The sequence below is a fragment of the Tursiops truncatus genome, chromosome 11 (assembly GCF_011762595.2).
Source record: "Tursiops truncatus isolate mTurTru1 chromosome 11, mTurTru1.mat.Y, whole genome shotgun sequence".
In the NCBI taxonomy this organism is placed as follows: domain Eukaryota; kingdom Metazoa; phylum Chordata; class Mammalia; order Artiodactyla; family Delphinidae; genus Tursiops; species Tursiops truncatus.
The window spans coordinates 5,116,954-5,142,422 of record NC_047044.1 but is presented as its reverse complement, the minus strand read 5'-3'; the positions used below and the strand labels follow the sequence as shown (position 1 = coordinate 5,142,422).

General features: G+C 55.7%; 1 protein-coding gene across 3 annotated transcripts in view; it reads right to left on the bottom strand.

Moving 5' to 3' along the window:
- Positions 1 to 25,469, bottom strand: part of SHISAL1 (shisa like 1) — an 81,725-nt gene that overhangs the window by 23,228 nt on the left and 33,028 nt on the right. For 2 of the 3 annotated variants that reach the window (XR_012324147.1, XM_073788092.1), the window contains exon 4: positions 15,256 to 15,573. Coding sequence is in view for 2 of the 3 variants with exons in the window: in XM_073788092.1 (XP_073644193.1) it covers positions 15,256 to 15,573 (318 nt within the window). In the remaining variant the exon portion in view is untranslated. Of the gene's footprint in view, positions 1 to 12,020; positions 15,574 to 25,469 lie in introns of those variants that run through there. The other variant, XM_073788091.1, reaches the window with a different exon arrangement.

The window sequence follows — 25,469 nt, the reverse complement described above, 5'->3', positions numbered from 1 at the left end:
ACCTTTGTGTTTAATAAAATTTATTTAATTGGAAGTTTATAACAGTGAATTTCTATAGTGGTTTAACTACGGGCTCTGAAAATTTCTCAGAATTTAACTATCAGTGCTGCTGCGGCGGCCCCAGCAACTCTTGGATACGTTTATTGTTTTCTGTGTATTAGGAAAAATGTAACTTGTTTTTAAATGGAAGTATAGTTGATTTACAATGTTGTGTTAATTTCTGCTGTACAGCAAAGTGATTCAGTTATACATATATATTCTTTTTCATATTCTTTTCCATCATGGTTTATCACAGGATATTGGATAGAGTTCCCTGTGCTCTACAGTAGGACCTTACTGTTTATTTTATATATAGTAGTGGTATCTGCTAATCCCAAACTCCCAACTTACCCCTCCCCACCCCTTTCCCTTTTGGTAACCAGAAGTTTGTTTTCTATGTCTGTGAGTCTGTTTCTGTTTCATAAATAAGTTCATTTGTGTTGTATTTTAGATTCCACATATAAGTGGTATCATATGGTATTTGTCTTTCTCTTTCTGACTTACTACACTTAGTGTGATAATCTCTAGGTCCAACCATGTTGCTGCAAATGGCATTATTTCGTTCTTTTTTATGGCTGAGTAGTATTCCATTGCATACATATACCACATCTTCTTTATCCATTCCTCTGACTGTGGACACTTAGGTGGCTTCCACGTCTTGGCTGTTGTAATTAGTGTTGCCATGAACATTGGGGTGCATCTATTTTTTGAATTAGAGTTTTAGTCTTTTCCGGGTATATGCCCAGGAGTGGGATTGCTGGATCGTATGGTAGGTCTATTTTTAGCTTTTTAAGGAACCTCTATACTGTTCTCCATAGTGGCTGCACCAATTTACATTCCCACCAATAGTGTAGGATGGTTCCCTGGAAATATGTAAAGATATGATTGCTTAGAGCAAGTCTGAGTTTTCTAACAAAAAAAAAATGGCTTGATTTAAGATCAATTAAAAATGTGGTAAGTAAATAGTACAGGGAGAGAGATACACAGTCAAGACGAACACCTAGCAGCTGAAGTTTGGGAAAGAAATGTTGTTGATGGAAATGGCTTCAATTATCACCTGTCTTGGGGGCACAGTAAAATAAGTGGGCAACCCACAGGAGAGGAAATACAACTAATTAACAGATGAAAGGAAAGGTGTTCAACCTCACTAATAATCAAAAAAAATGCAAACCCCTGTGCTGGAGAGGGGGCTGTGAAATGAGCAACCTCAGAAGATGCTGGTGGGTGACAGTCCCTTTGGGAGTGAGGCTGGCACCTATATAAAGAACCATAACATTGTCACATCCTTAGACTCAATAATTCGCCGGCCTGGAATCTATCCAGAGGGAATAATTCAGAAAAGGGAAAACCATGAACACTTAAAGGTGTTTGTTGCCACCCCTGATTTTCTGGAGTATGTGCCTCCCCTGCAATGTTTTTTGTCACAGTAAAAAAAACTGTAAGCTGTATAAATACCTTGTTGTAGGGGAATGGCTAAATTCACACCAGCATATGGAACCTGGACTACTTGGGAGCTGCTAAAACGATATTTAGAAAAATTAAGTCGAAACCACAGGACAATGGCTAATTTAATGTTAGGTGAATAAAATTAGAATGCAGAATGATGTGTACAGTCATTCCCCGGCCATAACCATGGGGGATACATCCCAAGACCCCCAGTGGGTACTTGAAACTTCAGAGAGAACCAAACCCTACGTATATTATGTTTTCTTCTATACGTACATACCTGTGATAAAGTTTAATTTAGAAATTAGGCACAATAAGTTTAATAAGGCACATTTAACAACAATGACTACTAATAAAATGGAACAATTAGAACAACACACTGTAATAAAAGTTATGTGAGAGTGGTCTCTCTCTCTCTCTCTCTCTCTCTCTCAAAATACCTTATTGTACAAATGTAATGCCTTTTCCATCTTAATGAAGCACTTATGAGGCACTGTGGCCGTTACTTTTGCAGTTTGAGGTGTAACAGCAAAACCACCAAATTTCCTTTTCCTTTTTCACGGCGTCACGGGTAGAAGATTCGTTCTTGCCGTAGATCTTAGCAAGATCTTGGCTATTTTTCTTTCCACCCTGAGAACTTTCATCCTTTCACTTAAAGGATCCACTTTGTGGCTTCCCTTTGGCACAACTGACTTGTCAGCATCACTGCACTTGCTCCGAGAGGCCGTATTTAAGTAGATAAGGGTCACTTGAACACAAGCTCTGTGACACCACAACTGCCCATCTGATAACCAAGAGGGTTACTAAGTGACTGATGGACGGGACACCCTGGACAACGGGATGTGTCACATCTGGGGCAAGACGGATTGAGATTTTATCACGCTACTCAGAATGGTGTGCAATTTAAAACGTATGAATTCTTTATTTCTGGAATCTTCCATTTAATATTTTCAGATCGAGGTTGACCGCAGGCAACTGAAACCCGGTAAAGTGAAACTTTGGATAAGGGGGAAACACTGTACGTCATTATTGGAAGAGTGGAAAAGCACGTGCATAAGAAAGCAGAAAACGCAAAACACTTGTGCGTGTTGGGGGGTTCTGTGGCTTCTCTTGTCTACTTTTACTCTTTGCACTAATAACACACCAATAATTACGATGAGCATGAGGCCCCTATCACATGCCGGGCCCTGTTCTAATCCTCGCAGTCGCCCCGCAGGGTTGGTCTACTGGTCCATTTTACAGGTGGGAAAATTGAGGCTCAGAGAAGTGAAATAATTTGCCTGAGGTTCCCCACTAGCAAGTGGAGGCACCCTCTGAACCCCAGGTCGGTACTGCGTCCAGATCAGAGGGGGCTTGGTCTGCCGGCGCCTGGAGCCCCAGACCTCATGCTCTTTTGGAGGACCCTCAGGGTCCTGCCCCAGGGGTGGGTAAGGCCTGACTTGCACAGGGAGCCTGTCCTCAGGTCCAGCACGGGGCTGGGTGCTTCGTGAGCACCAGCTCAGGGTGTAGCTCTCACAGCAGGAGAAGTACCGGGGAGACCCTGCTTCCCGTTCCAAGAACGTGGGCTTCGGAGTCAGCTAGACCTGGGTGTGAATTCTGCCTCAGCAGCCGTGCAGCTCTGGGAAAATTGCTGACTCTCGCCGAGGCTCCGTTTCCTCCTCCATGCATGGAGTTCAGGGTGGCCAAGCTAGGGACGTGAACTGGCACCGTCTGCTGCAGCCGCTTAGCTCACCAGTTCCTCAGTAAATGGGAGCTCCTTTTATGAACAATAATGATGCAATCCACTCATCGGTCTGACATTTACTCGGTGCCTAATACGTGCCAGGCTCCGGGCAGAAGAAGATGCATTCACTCAACACTTACTTATGGAGCGCCTAGCCTACTTCTAGGTGCTGGGGGCACGGCTGGGCACAAGACAGACCAATCCCAGCTCTCCCGGGATTCCTTACAGCAGAGGAGACAGCAGACAAGAAAGCAAACACAACAGAGGTGGTGAGCTCCATGTAGAAACCAAAAGAGAAATAGGGGGAGTAGAGGGGGATGGTGGGGTGGGAAGGCTGTTGCTATCATATAAACCTTGGCCAGGGAGGGCCTCTTGGAGGAGGTGACATCTGGGCAGGAACCTGGTGGAAGAGAGAGAGAGCAAGCCATGCAACTATCTGGGAGGAGAGCTTTTCAGGCAGGGGGAGTGGCAGGTGCAAAGGCCCTGAGGTAGGGGTGAGCTTGGCAAGCTCCGGGAGCCGCAGGGAGGCCAGTGTGGCTGATCAAGTGGGGGAGAGGAGTACAGAGGGGCTGGGGAGGGGCGTCAGGTCAAGCTGTGAGCCAGTGAGAGAATTTTCTCCCCCAGTGAGAAAGGCATCGGTGGGTTCTGATTCACATTTGAAAGGGATCGTTGCTCCATGTGGTTGGGGGGCGGGGGTGGGGGGGTTGGGAGGCAGAGGATAGAAGCAGGGAGAGAATTAGGAGGCGTTGTCTCGACCCTGGTGGGAAGATGGACTGGAATGGTTGGTCTTGGGAGAGGGGTGCGGAGGGAGGGTTCTGGGCTCGTTCCGGTATCGCTCACAGGACGTGTGAAATGGGAAAGAGAGGGTGGGGTCAGCTTGGCTCCGGCGGGAGGGGGCGGGGGTCCCTGGATGTGCTGGTCTGTCGGCCGTGTCTACTGAACATCCGGGTGAGTCTGGAGTCGGGGGAGACGCGGGTGGAGACAGACCCGGGGTCAGGTACAGGGGGACAAGACTGTAACTGTGGGCCGGGTGGGGTTCCCGGGGCGGGGGGTGGAGATGGGAAAAAGAGGCTGAAGGAAGGGTCCTCCAGTGTCTAAGGCTGCAGACACGAGGAGGGAGCAGTGAAATGGACTGAGGTGGGGCCAGTGAGAGGCCGGGAGCTATGATGGGGTAGTGCCCAGGACCCGGGGCTCCCCAGGGCTCCTCACTTTTCCTCAGCCTTTTCCCTCCTCTGGGACGTTGCCAAGCTGCTCTCTCTGCCCTTTCTCCACTTCCAGAAAACTCCTACTCATCCAGTGAAACCCTTCCTTGTGTTGATCGCTGTCTGGTACTCAGCCGAAAGGGCTGTGGACCCTGGGGACAGCCGACTGCCATCTTCAACACTGCAGAAAGCCTGCCACACCTCGATGTGATGCCGGGGAGAGATGAAAAACATTTGTACAGCAATTTCTATATGTCAGGCTCTTCCCACGTCTCATTTAGCCAGACAGCACCTTGTGAGGCTGATTTAATTACCCTGCTTTCCAGGTGAGGGCAGTTCGGCTAAATCATGTGCTGGAGGTCCTCTGGCCGCCAAGAAACAGGGGAGCAAGATTTGAACCCAGGTCTGCCAGCCTCCAAGAGCCTCTGCCCCTCACCACTCTGCTTCCTGCCTGTAAAGAAATAGAGTTTCGTAGCAGGTGGAGTTGTTCAGATACAGGCAGCTGGCTTCGGAGGAGTGAGCCCTCCATCACTGGGTAGCACACGCCTGGGCAGGGATGGGCAGGGGGTTTCAGTGCCAACACCAGAAACCCTCTTGTCCTGGAGGCCGAGGGACCGGGGCACGAGAAGATCGATGCTCTGAGAGGTGGGAGGTCAGAAGCCCCCAGGTAGCCAGAGACAAGGAAGTGGGTCATGGAGTGACGGACCACGGCACAGTGAATGCAGCCATTAAAGCACTGCTCATGAAAAGTTCTCAATAACGTGGGCAGCTCGCCATGACATAATGTTGAATTAAAAACCCAAGACACACAATTTTCTGGGCGAAGGCAACAGCTATAAAGCGAAATGATGTGCTGACGACAAGAGAGGGCTGGAGGGGAGGAGGGGCCGCGTTTGGTGGTGTGGCCATTTGGTCCCTTGCTCGCGTGCTCTCCACTGAGCACGGGCAATTTTATGGTGGAAAATTTGGCATGAAAAGAAAGGAAACTGTCACGGCTACTTGGTGGAGGGCTGAGGTGGAGGAAATAATAATCAAGACCAGAGATAAGGGGCCCCGTGCTCTGGCTCCAGGCGGCCCTGCCTCTCCACGCATCTCATCATCCCCTCCCAAAGAAGACCCTAAGCCTTGAGAGACAGGGAGGGGGCAGGGAGGGGGCGGGATGTTGCAGGAATTGCCCAGGTCACATGACTCAGGAGGGCAGCCGTGGGATTTGAACTCAGGACTGCCCCTCCAAACTGCTTCGTCCACCCCCTTCCCTTCTGCTCCAATATCACAATTTACTCCTTGGTATGAGTGGGAAAATCCACCAGCATAGCCCCAGGTCCCTTTGAATGTGGACTGTTTGGTTCTTTTTTCTGGACCCTGGAGGCTGGCGCTTTCAAGGGCTGGGTTGGGGTCTCTGTTGGGGTTTATCGCCCTCGAGGAAGGGAGAGAGCAGAAAAAGAGAAGGCCTTGAGCACCGGAAGACTTTCTGGAGGGCGTTTCTGGCCTCTTGTGGAATATTATTAGCAAAGGGGGGTTCACTAGAAGAAGAATCTATCTGATAATTCTATCAGAGAAAAGAACCCTGAGTCGCACTCTGTTCCTGGGCAGCTGCTCCCTTCGGAGACCTCGTGGGCCTGACCCCTCACCTGGGCCTTTGCACGTGCTGTTTTTCCTACCAGCAACACACTCCCGGCTTTTTCTTTTTTTTGCCTAACTCTTACTCATCCTTAAAGATCATTCCAGCCGCCACCTCCTCCAGGGAACTCTCCCTGATGCCCAGGCTGGTCAGGTGTCTCCTCTGGGCTCCCTTTGATCAGATCTGATCACTCATTTCCTCTGTCTGCACCTGAGTCAGTCTGACTGTGTGTCCAGTTGCCCAACTCAGAGACTGGCGCAGGATAGGAGTGGGGGAGATCGGCTCCCATCCCTGCCCCTCTCTGGACCAGAACTGGACGCTATACCCCATCTTCCTCCTGGCCCCTCCCCCTGCCCTTGGCCCTGCCCTGGCTGGAGCCTGCAGCAGGGAGCTGCTCCCTGCCCAAGCCTTCAGGGGCATGCAGAGGCCCTCAAGCTCTATCTCCTGACTCCTGCCTTCTCTCATCCGGCTCTCTGGCCAAGGGCACCAGACTGAAGACCCGGGCCTGACAGCCTGGGGTGGAGCACACTGCCTGGGTTCAAGTGCTGAGTCTGCAGGTGACCAGCTGGGTGACCTTGGACCAGTTACCTAACCTCTCTGTGCCTTCGTTGTCTTGTCTGTAAAATGAGGATTTGTCAAATAAGTGTTTGGGAGCTGGGAGGGAGGCATTGAATCAAGCAAACGAAACCCTCATTCTTATGTTCTAGCGGGGCTGGGGCAGGAACATAGCGTACCCGGCTGCACCCCTGCTCCAGGGTTGCTGTTATTTTAAATTCACTCCCCAGCACCAAACCCAAGCGTTCCCTCTTGGGCTAACTGCCCCGCCCCCGTACCCCCCATCCCGCTGCCGGCTCTTCTCCACTGAGAAGTCTGACTTTCTGCCCTCTCCAGGGTAAGGAGGGACAGGCCAGCTGGTGAGGGGCGAGGGGACACTCCCCAGGAATAGCATCAACGCTCCCTGCAGCCCTACTGTGTGCTCAGCCCTGGGCTGGGCCTTTCTGTGTGCCCTCCTTCACCTCTCATCACCATTGTCCGGAGTAGATACTGAGACTCAGAGAGGGCCAGCGGCTCACCTGAGGACACACAGCACGTGAGGCCTCTGGTCTGGACTTTCTGTCACCCCTCATCCCTCATGGTACCCCCTGGTCGTGGAGCACCACTAATGAACAAACACTCTCCTGGGTTTTCACCAAAGCCGTGTGAACAAGGTGAAAACAGGGAGAGCTGGCAGAGGGTGCCTTCCTGTGTCAACTAGGCCGGGTGGGAGGAAGCCAAGGCCCAGCCGGGAAGGACAGGGGTCGGAGGGGACAGGGCCAGAGTGTCCTGATCCAGCTGGAAGCCCTAAGCATTTGAAACTCCAGCCCCACTTGGGACAGTCACTGTTTTCTGAATTCCGATCACGGAGGCCTCCTTGGTATTTGATGTGATGCCAAGGAAAGAAGATACCTGGTCCTCTCCCTTTGTCTCCTAATTTTCTGGAATTTCTCGCTGTTGGCTGGTGTCCCTGCAGAAACCGTACACCAGAAACTCTGGCCGCAGAGCCAGCAAAAAAGTGACGCCCGGGCTCTGCCAGGGGGGAAGGCTCTGGGGTTGGGTGAACTCCAGGGACCCCACGGGGAGGCACAGATGAGTTCTGCAATGAGCTGTGAGGGTTCTAGGTGGGGGAGGGAGGAGGTGGGAGAGTGATGGGCTGAGAGGGGAGCCCCCGAACGAACATCAGGAAAGAATGTCTGGTTCTCCCACACGAAATCTGCAAAAGTCACGTGATTTCAAGGGTCACCGGGGCCATTTTTCAAGCTGCTCCCTCTGTCCGAGGTGACTTTTCCATTGTGCGCCAACCAGGTGGCCTCCCCTTACCTCCTCAGGTGAGGCGCAACATCGCCTCCTCTTCCAGGAAGCATGCCCTGACTCCTCCCTCCCCCACAGTTCATCGTGGGCTCTTCTGGGTCCTCTGGGCACTTCATGTGACTGTGGCCGTTCTCTCAAGTGATGGGACACTTCCTTGCAAACAAGCCCCTCCCTGGCTGGAGGCTTTCTTGGCTGGCCAGGTGGACCAGGGGGAGCTGCTCCTCTACTGCCCAGGGGGCCAGGTAATTCAGCATCCCCCCTGGACTCCAGCGCCAGCCCCCAGGCCTCCAGGGCTCCTTCTGCCAATCTGGGCCTTGAAGTCAGGCAGCCTGCCCTAGAGAAGCTCCCAGCTCTAACGGTCGCGGCTCTGTCCTCTAGTCAAGGGCTGGTCCCCAGACTGGCAGCATCAGCATCTCCCAGGATCTTGTCTACAAATGCAGAATCCCAGGCCCACCCCAGACCATGCACATCAGAATTTGCAAGTTTAACAGGACCCTGGGGGATTGAATACCCATTAAAGTTTGAGATACACAAACAACCCCCTTCCCAGGTCCAGTCAGGAATTTTCTCTTGGGAAGGCTTGGGGGCTGGGCAGCCTCCTGTCTCTCCTCCAGTCACCACCCCATCTCAGCCCTCTAGGCCTGACCAGGGACCCTGATCTCAGGGAAGGTTTTGAAGGATGAATAGGAGTTCCTCAGGGAGATGCGGAAGAAGAGCATTCTGGGAAGAGAATTGTGTGCAAAAGCAGGGAGGTGTGAATCAGCAAGAGCTGGAGGGGAACCAGGCCTCGAATGGAAGGTGTGAGGCAGGGGTGAGGGATGAGGTGGGAGGGGAAGACTGCGCAGCTTTCCTTGGTGGGAAGGTAGAAGCCCCTGTAGTCCTGTCTTGCTGTGGGGTGTGCGGCTCCGAGGTTGGCAGGGGCTGTGGCAGTTGGCTCAGGGTCGTACTTAGTTCCGAGAGACTGTGGCCTAGGGAGACCCTGGCTTAAGTCCATGGACTTACTGTGTGGCCGTGGGCAAGTCACTTAGCCTCTCTGGGCCTGTGTTTGCTCATCTGTAAAAGGGGATGGTAGAGCTGTGCAGCTCAGTTCCCAGGGTGGGAGTTACAAGGACCAAGGGAAATAATGATCGGCGGGGGGGAAGGCGTCTAAACTGTAAGTGTAACCGCGGTTCCCAGCGCTCGACCTGCTCCCGTGCATGCATCTTAGAGGGAGGTGAGCAGCAGCCCGAGGCTTCAGAGAGAGTGAGATAGGCTGCGGAGGGCCTTGGGGGCCAGGTTAGGAGCGGAGACCCTCTCCGGGGGTGGGGAGGTGGGACACACCAGAGGGAGCGAGGCAGGGACAACGGGGGGCTGGGGCCCTGAGAGGGCAGCCAGAACCTCATCTGGTCCTGAGACCCCTGTGAGGTGAGGCTGAGATTGTCCCCATTTTACAGATGAGGAAACCGAGGCTCAGACAGGTCTTGAGGAGTCAAGCTGCGATTCAAAGCCAGATGTGTCTGACCTGGAGCCCCTGCTTCTCCCCTGGGCCCGTAACAGTGACGATGACGCACACAAGCGTCGAGGCAGCTGGGATGACACCGTGCCTCGGGGACCCCTCTCCCTGAAGCTGCAGTGAGGATCCTGGGTAGTACCTGCAGCACCCCAGGCCACCCCCCTTTTCTCCTTTAGCTCCACTGCACGCCTAGGGGGGTTCTAGCTATAAAGCACGCAGCCTGAGGGTTAGGGTGATGTGTCAGGGCTGACTCCAGCTCTGTTGCTGCTGTGTCCATCAGACAGCATTAGCTGAGCACCTACTATGTGCCCTGAACACCAGAGACAAGATGCCTGCGGTGGGCGTAGGTTCCAGCCTGGGGGAACCGTAGCACAATAATAGAGATGTGATTCACCAGGAGGTAGACCCGGAGCTGGGGCAAAAAGAAAGTCAGGTGGAGGGAGAGGCAGGGGAGGGCGGCAGGAAGGGGGAGCACAGCCCGGAGTTGCCCTCCTGCCGCCTGGGAGCCGGCAGGGGTGCGACGAGGGCCGAGGTGAAACGTTCCCTAAGCTCGGGAGAAAACCAGAGCGTGTCAAGTGAGCAAGGGAGACATTATGAGCAGAAAAGCAGGGCACCTTGTCACCACTTTCCGGGAGGCAATGAGCCACGGAGGTGCGGGCGCCAGGGGAGGCCGAGTCCGTGGGATTTTAGCAGAAAACTTTGCAGTCCGAGGTCATTGTGCTCTAAACGAAGGGAAAGCCAGCTTCTCCGTGAAATCAACTGAAAGCGGCTGCGCTTCATCCCCTCGGACCGCACCTCCCCACCCCCGGATCCAGGCCGGGTCCATAACTCAGCGACTGTGGGCTCCGAGGCAGGGGCACCACAATGCCATCCCGAGTGGTGATGCAGTTTGGGCCTGGCCCTGCCAGGCAGCAAGGAGATGGCGTTTCTGGGGATGGGGATGGATGGAGTGTGGGTCTGCAGGGACCACGGAGGCAGGCACTGCTCTGAGATGCAGCGCCCCTGATGCGCGACCTCCGATACTGCTCTTGAAGTGGCAGCTTGGGGGCTGCCTCAGTCCTCGCGTCACCAGAGAAGCTTCTGATGAAGACGTTCCTTCCCCCTCCCGTGGAGGAGGCCGCCTCTCCAGAGGCTCTGCGAGTCTCAGCAGAGGCCATGGGCCCTGGGGTGGGACCCTGCCTCAGTCTCCCCTTCTCCGGCTGACCTGGGCAAGTCAATGAACTCCTCCGAGCCCCCCAGTTTCCACATCTGAAAATGGGGCTCAACAGCCCTACAGAACAGGCGGCATGTGGCTGGCCTGTGTGGGGCACGGGGTGAATGCTGTTCCCGCCCCCCCCCCAACCCTGGCAGGGCAGGACCCCCACCACCTTTATTTACCCAAACGTGAAATGACCTCAAGAATCGCCGGCACGTGAGGACCAGGTACCAGGCCTGCACGAGGATCAGCCCGTTTAATTCTCAGGATGATTATGACCCCTGGTGCTTACATGGGGAAACTGAGGCAGGGGCCGGTGGAACGGGCTGCCCAAGGTCGCAGAGCCTCCGAGTGGCACAGGTGGGCCTTGAACCTGGGCCGTCTGACTCCCGGCCCAGGCACCCGTGCTGCTTCTGATAATGCCGACGGTGATGATAGCGCTGAAACATCCCCTAAGAAGGCTGACGGCTTTACGGCTGAGCGGTGCCCGCCTGCTGGCGGAGCCGCTGTGGGTGCCTGGCGCATGGTCGGCACTGAGCAACGGCTACTGCCGTCCGCTTCCTGTCCTCCCATCGTGTTTCTTTCTGTGTCTCTGTGCCCTGAGCACCTGACACTGAGTAGATCAATGCCGGCTGCCTGGAGGAGGGTGCAGGGAGCAGCGCCCACAGCCTCCTTCGTGGGTTTCTGAGTGTTCGCTGAGCCCTGCTAGGTGCCTGGCCCCTCACAGGGCTCAGCTGGGGGCGCCGAGGCCAGCCCAGTCCACTGCCAGGCGTCCAGGTCTAGTACCTGCTCCCAGCCGCCGGACCGGGCAGCTGCAGCATCCTTGGGTCTCCCCTCCGGGGTGCCTATGATAAGCCTCCTGCCTCAGTCTCCCCTGGAGTCGTTCCGGGCTGGATCTTGGCTCCAGAATTCCCCATCGCCAAGTAAGGGCTCGAAACAGGCATATGGAGACCCCGGAAGAGGAAGGCACCTCGGGATGGGGACTCCAGGGACCGAGGCGCCGAGTGTGCATTTGCAGCCCGCTTCCTCCCCGGCCCCTCCTCCAAGAGGAAGAACTCTGGTCCTTCTCCCCAGGGAAGAAGCTGGGCCCTGGGCCAGGAATGGAGAAGCCTCCAGGAGCTGGAGAAGCAGAGAGAGAGAGAGAGAGAGAGAGAGAGAGAGAAAGAGAGAGGGAGAGAGAGAGAAGGGAGGGAGGGAGGGAGGGAGGGAGGGAGGGAGGAGGGAGAGAGAGAGAGAGAGAGAGAGAGGAGGGAGGGAGGGAGAGAGGGAGAGAGAGAGAGGAGGGAGGGAGGGAGAGAGGGAGAGGAGGGAGGGAGGGAGGGAGGGAGGGGGGAGAGAGAGAGGGGAGGGAGGGAGGGAGGGAGGGAGGGAGAGAGAGAGAGGAGGGAGGGAGGGAGGGAGGGAGAGAGAGAGAGAGAGGAGGGAGGGAGAGAGGAGGGAGGGAGGGAGGGAGAGAGGAGGGAGGGAGGGAGGGAGAGAGAGAGAGAGAGGAGGGAGGGAGGGAGGGAGGGAGAGAGAGAGAGAGGCCCTTGGGGAGCGGCTGAGGGGATCGTGCTCAAGGAGACGCATCTCAGCGACGTGCGGGGGTTGGGGGGGGGAGATCCAGGTGACAATTGGTAGTAAAGCAGCGCAGGCGCTATAGCTCTTGTTCCGGGAGAAACACTGATTACAGCCCTGCTGTCCCGACTCTCCACCCTCCCCCCACCCCCAGCTTGACATCACGCATGACCACACCCACCACCGCACCTGGTCCCAGACCTCCACCTGCCTGAGAAGCCCCACCTCCGCTCCTGTCCACAAGGCAAGGCTTGTTTAACCTCAGACTGCTGGGGCCCACGGCCTGGCTGTGCCCCTCATCCCTCCTGCGCGCCCCCCCCCGCCTGTACCCCATCATCCTGTGACGGTTACCCAGGTCTTCACTTGCCCGCTTGCTTCTGTGTCCCCAGCGCCCGGCACAGAGCCAGGGTGGGGTAGTGGCTGCTTGGGAAACTTCAGCCAAACCAAACAACGTCAGGGAAGACGGGTACACACTCGGGAAGGGGAGGGATTCCTGCCGCCATAGAGGGCGGAGCTGGAAGCAAGGGGCAGCGGGGCAGGAGCTGGAGCCAGCTGTTCACCCCCCTCCACCCCCATCACGTACTGACCCTACTGGCTGGGTTCCTCCAGAAAGCTCCGTGCTTCCAGCACTTAGCCCCCGGGGTCGTAGTGAGAATGAAGGCGTGCCAACAGGGCCCGGAACACAGCAAGTGCTCCGCAGATGTTGCTGGAACCATGGGCGCCCACCAGGAGGCCCAGCGAGTGAAGGTCTCCTCTGGTCTCAAAGTCCATCCCCTCTCCCTTCTGCTGGTAAAAGGAAGCCCAAGCAGGAAGTCCCCGGCCCAAGGTCACACAGAGCGTGGAGGGCAGGATGGGAGCTGGGCGGCACCTGGGGATCCCCTAACCCCCATCGCGTCCTGGCACGTTCCTGATGCTTGTTCTTGTACGGAGACTCATATGGTGATGGAAACCCCGTTCTGAGTCTGCCTCTATGAGAACCAGGACACAAAGAGGCTCTGAGCTCAGAAATGAAACCATCTGTACAGAGGGCAGAGCCCGTGGGCTGGGAGCCCAGCCTCTCGTGAAGATGCCATGAGCCCAGACTTCACGTGCAATGCCAGCGAGCTTGCATGCCCCCTTCCCCTCCATAGCTGACGTCCTTAAACCCCATCTGGATTGCACAGCACAGGGCCTGGTACACAGGAGGTGCACGACGTGTGCAATACGGAAAGGGGGAGACCTCAGAGGCAGGCAACGGTTAACAGCAAGGGACACTGAGAACTGTTAGGACCAGACGCAGCGACTCAGAAATGGACCAGCGCGGTCCCTTTCCGTGCAAGCAAACCACCCCGGGTTCTGCAGGCAGGACGGCAACAGCCCCTAAGGGCTGGCTCACATCACCGTCTTGTCAGGAACAGGGCAGGGGCTGGGGAGCACCTTCGTTTACATGGTAGAGTCTCAGCTCTCAAAACACTTGGGTCCTGGTAATGAAGTTTTCCAATGGTTCTCAAACTGTAGCGCCTACAGGCATCACCCCCAGAGATTCCTGGTTAGGAGGCTGTGCCTGAGACCCAGGAATTTATTTTGACGAGCACCCCAGGTGTGTCTGCTGCGCGAGACTCACATCTCAGGAGACCACACCTCTGGGGCAGAGCCCACAGCTGTTTCATGGTCTGTAGCTTTGGGTGGGCTTGTGTGTCCCCTCCCCCCTCCTCAAGGGGAAGAGCAGCCTCTCCTCCACCCATCACCTCCACACCACCAGAAGCCTGCTCGGGGGCCCCGCCCAGAGGACCGGCTCAGTCCACATTTGTCCAGCCGAGCTGAGCAAGGCTGCGTCTTTGCCTCCTGCATGACCGTTGTGGCAAAGTGTATCTTATTAATTATTTAAGTCATTCATTATTGAAAAGGTCACTATCTGTTAGCTGCCTAAACGATCATGAACTAGCTTGGTTGCATCTCCTGCAAGGAAGGAGCAATGGTTAGCTGAGCACCTACTATGTGCCAGGCATTTTGTTTGATCCTCAAGACAATCCCAGGGTGGCGGGGGTGGCGGGTGGGTTCTCACTCTCCCCTGCTTCACAAGGATTGGAAGGTTAAGAGGGTGAAGGAGCTTGCCCGAAGTTGCAGAGCTGGTAACTGGCAGAGCTGGGACTTGAACCTGGGTTGGGTTGCCTGCAAAACTCATGGCTTGGCAGGGATCACCGTGTTGTAGGTTTCTGCACTGGATCTTGCAGGCTGGGCTCAGTACTGTGATGTCCTGGGATGATGTGCCCCGTGCCCTGTGTGCCCATGGCTGCAGCTCAGCCCCTGCAGAGCAGCTGAACCCCACACCCGAGCCCCGGACTTGAGCATCTACACTCAGCCTGGCTCCTGCCGGGGGCTGATGCCTGTTCTTGGTGCTGGCCAGTCACACGGTAGGTTCCTGCTTCAAAATGCACAGACCCCTCCTCTCTCCCTCCAGCTCTGCACCGCCCAGGGACGCCCAGGTTAGGTTATTCTCTGCCTCCCACCAGACTGGAGATGGCTAGACATGAGAGTGGCAGTCTGTCCCTTTCCAGGAAATCATGAACTCGCCCCTGGGGCAGGGTAACCAGGCTCTGCTGGGATGGCCACCCTATAAGGCCAGCCGAGATCCCACCTCCCTGACCGGCTTCCTTCCCTTCCCCTGAGCCATCGCTGAGCAGCCTGCCTGCATCACCCTCAGATGCCTTTCTGCGACTCAACATATATGCACGATGGAGTCCAGTAATAAATATGCTTATTTTCAAATTTCATGCCAAGAAAAGCTTCTCCCTCAGCCCCCGACAGATCGACTTGCTTCCTTTGACCAGACTGTGAAAACTTGGGAAGCCATCCAATTTCCCTTTTTGCCTTGGCAGCTAGGAAACTCACAACTCCACTTCACGCTCAGTGGCAACAGCTCTCACGCCAGAATCTAAGCAAAATAAACTTGCAAGCTTTGTTTCTAAGCTCTGTTTCAACCTTTCATTTCGACTTTTCTGTCCAGGCACGTGTTGTTACCACGAGCCACTTCACATCTTTCTTGGCAAATAATATAAGCAAATCATCCGGTAATTGACAAGCCAAACACAGCAGCAATAATGATCTGGTATTTTCCAAGCTCGTCAAAGACAAGAGATCGCAGCCACTCACCAGGCAGACGAACCCTGGAAGCTCATCAGCGGTGGGCTGTGGCTGTCTCTCTGCAGCGTGTGGACGGCCTGGGGGGCTTGAGGCAGGGGACCCGGGGGAGGCTGGGACTGCAGGGCCGGCTGCTCTGGCCGGGGTGCCCGGGCAGGGTTCCCCCACCGCCTGGGGTCCTGTTTCATCCACCGTCCATGGATGCCCCACCGTGCCAGGTAAACCTTGCAAACGTCGTAGTTCATTGCCGAGTAATACAAAAGATCCAGGACGAGTAGCATCAACACGAAGAAGCCATAGATCCACACTCCCAACAAGGCGGTGTAGTTGCTGCGGGAAAACAGAGAGAGGCTGAGAGAGGCCGGGACAGCAGCCTCATCGAGGCTGGAGTTAATCGGGGGGGTTGATTAGAAAATGCGGCACGGAGGCTACTTCGGGGTCTCCGAGAGGAGGTGAACCCCTCTGGGGGGCAGGGGATCTTAGCTCCCTCTTGTCATGCCCACTCCCCACTTTCCTCTCCCCCACCTGTGTGCCCCTCCCAGATGCCTGCAATCCACTGCCCTCGGCCTGTCCCTCGAGCATCCCCTCCAAGGCCCCAAGTCCTTGGGCCGGGAGCCCAGGGGGCCTCACCCTGTGAGGCCCCCTGGAAGAAAATTTCCGCTGGGTATCTGGGGCTCTTGCGTTGTGGTGGCCCTTACTTTCACCTTCCTGCCCCCCCAGCATGGGCGCTACTCCCGGACCTGCCAGTTCTCTCCCGCAGGTACCTCCCGTTTGCCCCGCCTCCTGGCCTTGGCTTACGCCCCCACCCCCACCCCCACCCCCACCATCTAGGAGGCTCTCTTGCATCCCTCACCATCCCTTCCCCTCCCCATCTTTCTGGACCCAGGGCAAATGCAGGAAGTCTGGCGTCTGAGGACAAACTGAACCAAGTTCCTGCCCCTTGGCATCTACACTGGGCCACCTCACACCCCCAAGTTCTGCGTGGGACTCAGCCAGGGCGTCTCCCACCTGGGGCCCGCTCCCTTCCAGCCTGCGCCATCACGCTCCCTCCCTCGGAAGCCCAGGAGTCAGGGCATCAGCTCAGCTGCCCTCCCCACACCCCACGAACCAGACACTGGTGCATCTGCTCCACCAGCCACATGCCTTTCACACCCACCCTCAGGCTGCTCCCCGACAGCGCTCTCCACCAGGCACCCCCAGACTGCACGGCTGGGGGATCTCAGGGCCCCCTGACGTCGGTTCTTTTATTCCTTCACCCAGCATTTCCACACTGAGGGCCAGTCTGCCCTCCAGAAGCAGAGATGATGGGGTTGGTTTTGAGCTGCAAATGCCCCTTAGTGAAGGGAAGCTGGCTGCCCCCTGAGGAGCTCACTGGGACACTGCGCCTTCTGCCCAGCCACCGCTTTCTGTCCCCCCACCGCCTTCCTTCCTCCCCAGCCTGACTCCCACTGCCTCTTGGAAACTGCTGGGCCCTTCCTCTGACCTGAGTGCCCCTCAAACCCTCCCCCCACCAGCCGGGGCCACGCTGGCAGGGTCCGGGTATATCCTCCCGCCCAGGCCAGGGTCTGAGTCTCTCCCGGGTGCCCGGGGAGGGCCGTTTCCTGGCCTCACCACTGCAGGGGGCCAGCGGAGCTCCACACGGGGCTCGCCCGGGACTGCGGCTGTTTAAGGGACGGATTTATTAGTCACTCAAATGCCCCCTCCACCGGCTCCCTGCTGCGGCCATCTGTTCAGGTGGGTGTGAGCTGGCGGGCGGCAAAGACGAGGCAAAGCCAGTGTCCAGCCTCGCTGCCCCCTGGGGGGGACCCGCCCTGGCTCTCAGCAGACAGGCTCCCGGGTGTCCGGGGTCCCCCGAGAGGTACCTCTGGATGCTGTCTGAAGCTGCGGCGCACGGGTCTGGAGCCAGGAGGCCCTGCCTCTGGTTTCTCCTTGGCCTCACTTTGCCGTGTGGCCTGGGAGGATGCCCGTGTGTCTCTGGGTCTGGAGGAGAAGATGTGAAGCCCCTCCCGGTCTCGGTTTCCAGACTCTGCATCTTCCCAGCTGGGTTCACCTGCTCAGCCTTGGCCGCTGCAGTGAGATGGGCGTCCCTCCCCTCTGGGTCCTCCAGCCCCCTACCAGGGCTGGGCCCAGGCTGGGTGGGGAGGCTGACTTTTGCCCACACGTGCCCCCTGCCTGGAACGCCCTCCTTCCCCACACCGGCTGGGGGCTCCTCGAGGGGAGGTTCTGTGTGTCCCGCGAGCAGGCACGCACTGGCAGGTGCTTAGGACTTAGTATCCGCTTGAGGAACGAGTAACCCAACAATTCCGCATCACGGCACCTTGGAGCCCTCTGCGGCTTCATCTCCAGCCACCACCTCCATGAGGCCCGCGGCCGTCCCAGGGGCTTGTTCATGCTAAGGTGTGAATGACTGCCTGCCAGCTGCCCCCTGAGCTGCCTCATTTCAAGGGGAAGCTAGCTTCACCTGGAGATATCCGGGTGTGAATGCCTGCCAGGGAACAGAGGCCAGCAGCCCTGTCTGGCATGCCGAGGCAGGAGTCCACGTGGACAGGAGAGGAGGGCCTCCCCCTCTCCAACCTCCTCTGTTGCCCCCACAGAGTTGCTCTAAGCGTCAGGCTTTGCCTTGGTGGTTCCCATGGCGGCAGCCGCGGGCGCTGAGGGAGCCGGTGGGGCGGGAGAGGCAGGGGCTGCCACACTGAGAGAGGGAGTCCACGACGCCAGCTGGGGGTGGGAGCTGGACACGGCTGGGCCTAAACCATCAGGACTAAGAAATAATAACAGCTAGCAGAGCAGCAGCCGGTGGGCATTGCTCTAAGTGCTTTACGCATCTTAGCTCATCCGACGACACTCAAAACACACGTGGAAGGAAGCATTACCGCTATCATCCCCATACCCGAGATGGAAACTGAGGCTCAGAGGAATTCAGAGACTGTCTAAGAGCTCACAGCCATTAAGTGGCAGAGCCAGGATTTGAACCCAGCAATCCAGCTCCACGGCACACATTCCTAACCGCTGCACCACACCGCCTAAGGCAGGCGCCACCCATGTTTTCTGGGCAGACAAGCCGCCTCCAGGCTTTTGCCTATGCTGCTCCCCTGACTGGAACTTGCTCCCTACCTCGCCCCTACCTCGCCCCGCCCGCATGTCTGAGCGCAGCTATCACCTCCTCCAGGAAGCCTTCCCTGACGTCCTATGTTAAGTCCAATCCCTCTCCTGGGCTCCCAAAGCCACCGGGCTTCCCAGAACACATTGTGTTGTCTCTGCTGTCTTGTAGGACTGTCTGCATCTCGACATCAGAGCTCCTTGGGGCCAGGGTCAGAGTTCAATGCTCGGCCTGGGGCTGCTTTCAATGTTCCTTAAGCTAATATATATCGCGTGCTTATAGCGAGCTGGTGTCAGTGGCAGCCTTGATAGGAATAACTTCTTCACTAGACTTTACCTTCTCTATGCATATTCTCTAGTAGTTAATAGTGATACTAGCAATCACAACGTGCCCGTGCCTCGTGTTTCCGAATCTTTGCAACAATACTGTGAGTTAGGAGCCAGTATCCCTCATTTACAGATGAGGAAATGGGGCCCAGAGAGGCAAAGTCCGTGGCCAGAGGCTACACAGCTGGGGAGTGGCCGCACTGGGATTTACAAGCAGGTCTATCTGACCTCGGAGTAGGCTGAGTTTTGGGGAATCCCAAGGTCAGGTCTAAGATAGATGTCCAGGCAGGAATTCCCCACATCTGCTTGGCCCACCTGTCCTGGCTCATCCTCTACCAGGAATTGCGGACAGGCCCCAACCTCCCCTGCAACAGCATCCTGCATCTCAGTGTGTCGACATCACGGGCTGCATGGGCACTGCTGAGCCTGCAGGCCTCCGCAGCCAGCTTGCTCTAACTGGCATGGGGTTTGGGGGGTGGTAGCACCCCCCATGATCTCACCGCCATGATCTCACCACACCCCGCCCCCCCAGCTCAGGGAAGGGAGGGGCACACCCGCAGGAGGTGCCACCTTTGCTGACTCCCTCTGCCTTGCAAGGGAGGCCACCCTGGAGGCGGCAGCCGGCTGGGAAGCCTGGGCCATGGACGCCGTCTCCAGGCAGCTCCCTGCCTTCCAGGGCCTGCCCTCTCCATGGTTGCCTGGCTGGAAGCATTCTGGTCTTTTTAATCTAATTTAAAAATGTGATCTGGAAATTAATTTCATCCAGATGCAGGGGTCTTTGTTGAGTGTGTGTGTGGGTGTTTTATAAAGGGCAGGAGAGAAAATAGAGGCTGTTTTATGGGACAAGATGTGAAGCCAACCAAAGCCGCAGATAGCAATTTTTCAGTATCTTTTGGAAGATTTAATGATTCAGATTCTTTTGCTGCTTCCCAAGCAGTAAACAAAACCTTCTCTGACAGAGGAATGTCGCTGAATACCTCCCGGGGACAGGAGCAGGTATGTCAGTGGCGGAGGCCAGATGGAGGTCCCATCGCCACCCGTGGGCAGTCCCAGTTGAGGACGGAGGACAGAGTTCCTGAGGCCATGCTGTCAGAAAGGAGCATCAGCTGCAGAGCTCACAGCTGGCCCCAGGCTGGCTGGGAGATGATTCATGGCCCCTCAGCCGACTTCACCTAAAATAACTGAACCCGCTCACAGGGGGGCCTGTCAGTCAGTGTGACAAGTTGATAACCCTGGTGACTGAATTCTGGGCCCAGGAGATTAGGCCTGTGTGGATTCAAATCCCAGCTCGGCAAAATTCTTTCTCCGTGATCTGGGGAAAACGAGCTTTACTTTCCTCATCTGTAAAATGGGGATAACAATATGCCCTACTTGGTGGTGCAATTGTGAGGCTTAATGAGATAACACGGGCCTGAAGGAGAAAGGACCCAGTGAGTGCTGGCTCCTGTGATTAAGGCACAGAGGGAATGCTCAATAGATCTAGGCCCAGAGAGGCAAAGTGACTTGCCCAAGGTCACACAGCCGGATTGAGGTTGTCCAGTGCCGTGGAGGAGCATGGGCTTGGGGCTAATGAAGCAGCGTCCAGTAATACCAAAATATTCACTGTTCTCCCTGCAGGCCTGCTTACAGGGCCCGGCCCTGCTGGTAACAGCCTTGGCCAAGTGATGTGCTTTGGCAAAAAAAAACATCAGCAGAAGTATTAGGCTGATTCTGGGTGGAAGCTTAGGAGTTACCTTGTAATTTCACCATCGCTCTTTTCCCTCTGCCATGGAGACATCCTGCTCTGGATCACGACTGCTTGATCAGCTCGGGTCACAGAATGCTCCCTGCCCAGAGCTCCAAGTGACCCAAGAAAGACATGGAGTGTGAGTCAAAAATAAGCCTTTGGGGCTTCCCTGGTGGCGCAGTGGTTGACAGTCCGCCTGCCGATGCAGGGGACGCGGGTTCGTGCCCTGGTCCGGGAAGATCCCACATGCCGCGGAGCGGCTGGGCCCGTGAGCTGTGGCCGCTGAGCCTGCGCGTCCGGAGCCTGTGCTCCGCAACGGGAGAGGCCACAACAGTGAGAGGCCCGCGTACCGCAAAACAAACAAACAAACAAAAATAAGCCTTTGTGTCTCGACTCCCAGGGACTCTGGGGCTGCTCCTTAACTGAGCCCAGATGCCCCCCACACCGGTCCCAAACCCTGCTGGGCCACTTGTGTGCTGTACGACTACAGGAAAGCTCTCACCTTCTCTGAGCCTCAGTCCTGGTGCAGTGAGGCCAGCGGGACCTTCTTCATAAATACCTCTACTCGGATTAAAGGAGTCAGGGCAAGTAAGGCCCCTTGCCTTCCACTAGATGCTCGCAAACGTTCATATACGTCCCTTCCCCTGGCGTGGAGGGGTGTATTCAGGTTAGGAAGCCTCGCGGATTCTAGAACCTCTGGAGCGTCACGAGGCTGACAGTGTGTAGGTATGTTTTACGCCTAAAGGGGCATGATAGGGCTGAGCAACTGACAAGAACATCCAGGAACTTCCGACCCAACTCAGGAGCTGGATTCCGAGCTTGAAGCATGTCTGACGGTGATGCAAGGCCTGCAGGACAGGGCCCAGCTAGAGGAGACCCAGGGTGCTGGGATTCTCAGGTCCTCAGGCCTGGCCCACCGCCACATGGCAGCTCTCGGTGTGGCTGGAGCACCTCTGGGTACTGGGAAAGGAAAGCTACTGGAGGAAAGAGGTTTCAGTGCAGCCAAGGGAAGAATGACAGCCCATCACTTCCCACGTTGAGGCCTTGAAGACCCTTCTGTCTTCTGAGCATTGCTGCCCCAGGTTCCCACCCCTGGCAGCCCATCTGCCTGGTGGAGAACACCCACGCACTGCACCAGCCTCTAGTCCATACCACCTCTGCCCCCAGAGAGAGCTGACCGCTGACCCCATATACCCCGTGCCACCCTGTGCCCTGGATAGAGGCTGCCACCGCTTGCTCAGGGCCCTGGGTGGTCACTGCTGCTGGCGTCCCAGCCGGAAGCTGGCATGGGAGGGTGTGCAGTACACTCCTGAACACCAGGGACTCTGCCCGAGTGGCTAGAAGTGGCATCTCACTGTGGCGGCAGGCTTGGCGAGGTTGCTTCCCTAGCTCTGTCCGCCTTTCTGCCAGGCAGCTAGAGCCAAAACAGACCATTCTGTTCCTCCGGAGAGACACAAATAAATAAGTCATCAGGAGCGCTCTCCTCTTCCCTTCCACCAGCCCCGCCTCCCAGCTGATTCACTGGCGGGGCAGGTGAATGTCAGGCAGCCTTGCTGTTGACAGGCCCCATGCATCTTCACAAAGCCCCAACGGGGGTCACAGCTGCGCTGGTCCCTCTAGAGGGGCTGCCAGTGGGCGCTAACCTCCTGGGATATTGGAACACCTGGCCTCTCGGCTGAGGTCTGGCACACTCCCCAGCATCAGACAAGCCCTGGCTTTCCAGATGCACCTGGGAGTGGCAGAGCCCACTGGCCGGCACAAGGGCCCTGGTGTCCCTTGGCCTTGACTGGGTGGAACAGGTGACTTCACCTGCCTGGGCTCAGCCCCTTCTTCCTTCCTCTCAGAGTAGCTGTGAGGACTAATGAGACAACAAAGGCATCCTGCCCAGAAGGGTCAGAGCTCCAAAGGGCAGGACGGTCCCAGAGGTGGACTTTACCTGGCTCTCCTCACACACCCGGAGCACTCAGGACCTCTTGGTCAGGCAGGCCTGTCCCAACCCATTCACTAACCTATCCTCCCACACCCAGTGGCCCATCCTCCAGTTGTCCCCTCTCTGCCGCAAGCTCTGGCCGGACGCAAGGCCCTGGCCCCACTCCCTGGGCTCAGGCCTTCTCCCCAAGATGCCCCAGCTCAGGCAGCTAAACGGGGGCCTCCAGGGCTTCTTATCTGAGCTCTGGATTGGCTGTCTCCTGGGTGACCCCAGCCTCTCCTCTCCACAGGGCCCCGGTCTTGGCCAAGTCATCCTCATGACTTCTGCAGCGTCCTAGGTCCTTGTACCAGGCACCATCCGTGAGCACAAGCCCAGCTTAAAGCTCTCGGGACCCCTCACCATCCTCAAGAGGAAGCCCAAGCCCCTCCCCCTCTGCCCCCCCGCCCCGGTCCACGAGGCCCCACCCCATCCCGCCAGCCCCCGCCGCCTTGCCCCATGGTTCCCCTGGCATTTCACACTCAGGCTGCAGGGAACTGTGTCTGGAAACGTTCATTCCTCTGGACTGTGCGGCTCCCACCCTCTTCAACACTTTCGGATACAGGACACCAAGCGCCACGCCTCCCTTGTGAAGCCCAGGAGAGCAGAACAGCCTGGGAGGGGAGCTCAGCCCAGCTCTTCCGGGCCTCCGTCCACGTCTGCGGGAAGGGCGATGGCAGGAAGCTCGGTGGAGAATAATCAGGAGGGATCCCTCCAGAGCAGTGCTCTCAACCCGGAGAGTCCCGCGCCCCACGCTTGGCAGCGTCAGGAGGCACGGTTGGTTGTCACAGCCAGTCAGTGGGGAGCGGGCACGATAAGCGTCTAGCGGATGGTGGCCAGGGTCTCACAGTGCACAGAGCAGCCCCCAGAAAGGAGGATTAGGTTCCAGGTGTCCACCGGGCCGCAGTGGGGGTCCCGGCTCTAGGCCCTCCATCAGTGGACGTCCCAGATTTATCAAAGCAGCTCTGGACCCAGGCTGGCTCTCGGCTCCACCCCGACTGGCTGCCTCAGTCAGGCAAGTTATCAACCTCTCCACGCCTCACCTTCCTGTGTGTAAAGGGGGCCAAGGGTGGGCTGCTAAGTGGCTTCAGAGGGTTGAGCACAGAGCTGGCCCCCTGCCGCTAGCTCCATAAATGCTTGCCGAGGTGCCAGGAGAAGAGCCAAGCTAAACTTCCTCAATGCGTCCATGCCTCCCCGGGGAAGGGCTCTGTTTTGTGGTCCAACTCTTCATTATCTGCAGCCGGGACCCACTGTGCCTAAACGCTGGAGAATTCCGTGTGAATCCCGTGTAAATGTGCAGACCGCAGAAACCTGTGGGCTTCGAAATGAGGATCCCAGACACCATCGCCAGAGCCTCGGAGAAGTCTGGCCGTCTTGCCAAGCCTCTGTCTTCTGTCTGGCTTTCAGCTGGCAATGACAACACTTCAGGGTCCTAACCCCAGTCCTGGCACCGCCCTCCTCCCTCAGGGAATTAGTCTTTGGTCTTATAAAAGGCTTGGGTCAAGTTCCAGGCTTGATTCCAGTCCTCGTGACAGAAAAGACTTGCTGAACTACTTCACACAGAATTATTCTGAGGTCTGAGCAGATGGCAAGATATTCAGGGGAAGCACCCGTGCATTTGAGGAAGGAAGGCTGGGGAGCTGGCCTTGGTGGGAGGAGGAGAGATTCAGAAGATAGTCAAGGGATTTGCATCTCCTGCCTGATCAAAGGGAAGAGGCAACTTCCCCCCAGTGAGCATGGCATGGTGGCAAAACATCCAAGCCCCAATATCAGACAGAGAGATGGAGGCTCAGACCCCCACCCCACCACTCCCAGCGGTGCCACTAATCTCTTCAACAGTCACTCAACAAACACTCCTTCCAAGTGGATTTTTCCTTACCATGAAAAAAATACATCTACCCCAAGAGTCAACTTCAGGCTTACTGGGAAAATATCTGAAGCATCCCCATTAAAGTCAGGAAGAAGACAAGATTGCCTGACAATTTTAAAGATGGTTTTAGAGGTACTAGCCAACACGATTGGACAAGAAAAAGAAGTGAGGCACAAAAATTGGAAAGAAAGAGATGAGATTATCATTGTTTGCAAATGGCATAATCGGACACCTAAGAGAATCAGCTGAAAAAAGTATTACAAAGATAAGAAATTTCAGTAAGGTGGCTGAGTAAAAAAATACATATTTAGAAATCATTAGGTTTTATCATTTAAACAACAGTTGGTTAGAACAGTGGTGTCCGACCTTTTTGGCACCAGGGACCAGTTTTGTGGAAGACAATTTTTCCAGGGACTGGGTGGGGGGATAGTTCAGGCGGTAATGTGAGCGATGGGAAGCAATGGGGAGCGGCAGATGAAGCTTTGCTTGCTCACCCGCCGCTCACCTCCTGCTGTGCGGCCCCGTTCCTAACAGGCTGTGGACCGGTACTGATCCGCGGCCTGGGGGTTGGGGACCCTGGGTTAGAAGATACAGTAGAAGAAAAACCCCATTATAAAATAGCAGCTTGAAAAGAAATAAATATGAACAAACACAAAAGATACGTGCAATATCTATATGAAGAAAACTCCAAAACATTATAAAAGAAAATGTGAACAAATGGAAAGACACATTGTATTCTTGGATAGGAATATTCAACGTCATGAAAAGTCCATTGTCCTTGAATTAATCTATGAATTTAACACAATCTCAGTAAAAAGTACTAACTAGATTTTTTTTTTTTTTTTTTGGGCAGGGAGACTACAAAAGCCAATTCTAAAGTTCGTATGACAAAAGACCTGGGGGAATAGACTAAGAAGACATTAAAACACATCAAAAGCAACAGTACTTAACACAATGAGGTACTAGCAAATGTATAAATAGACCAATGAAAGCCATCACAATCTACCCAGACACTCAAATTTAGTATACTATAGTATACAATAAGTTTGCATTTCGCATCAGTGAGGAAAAGATGGACAATTCAATGATTGCTGTTAGGATAACTGTCTACCCATGTGGGAAAAAAATAAATGTGGATTCCTACTTTACATCCAAAAAAATTACTTACATCCAAATTTAAAAAAAATCTTACATCCAAATAAATTCCTCACAGATCAAAGATTTGAAGGCAAAAAATT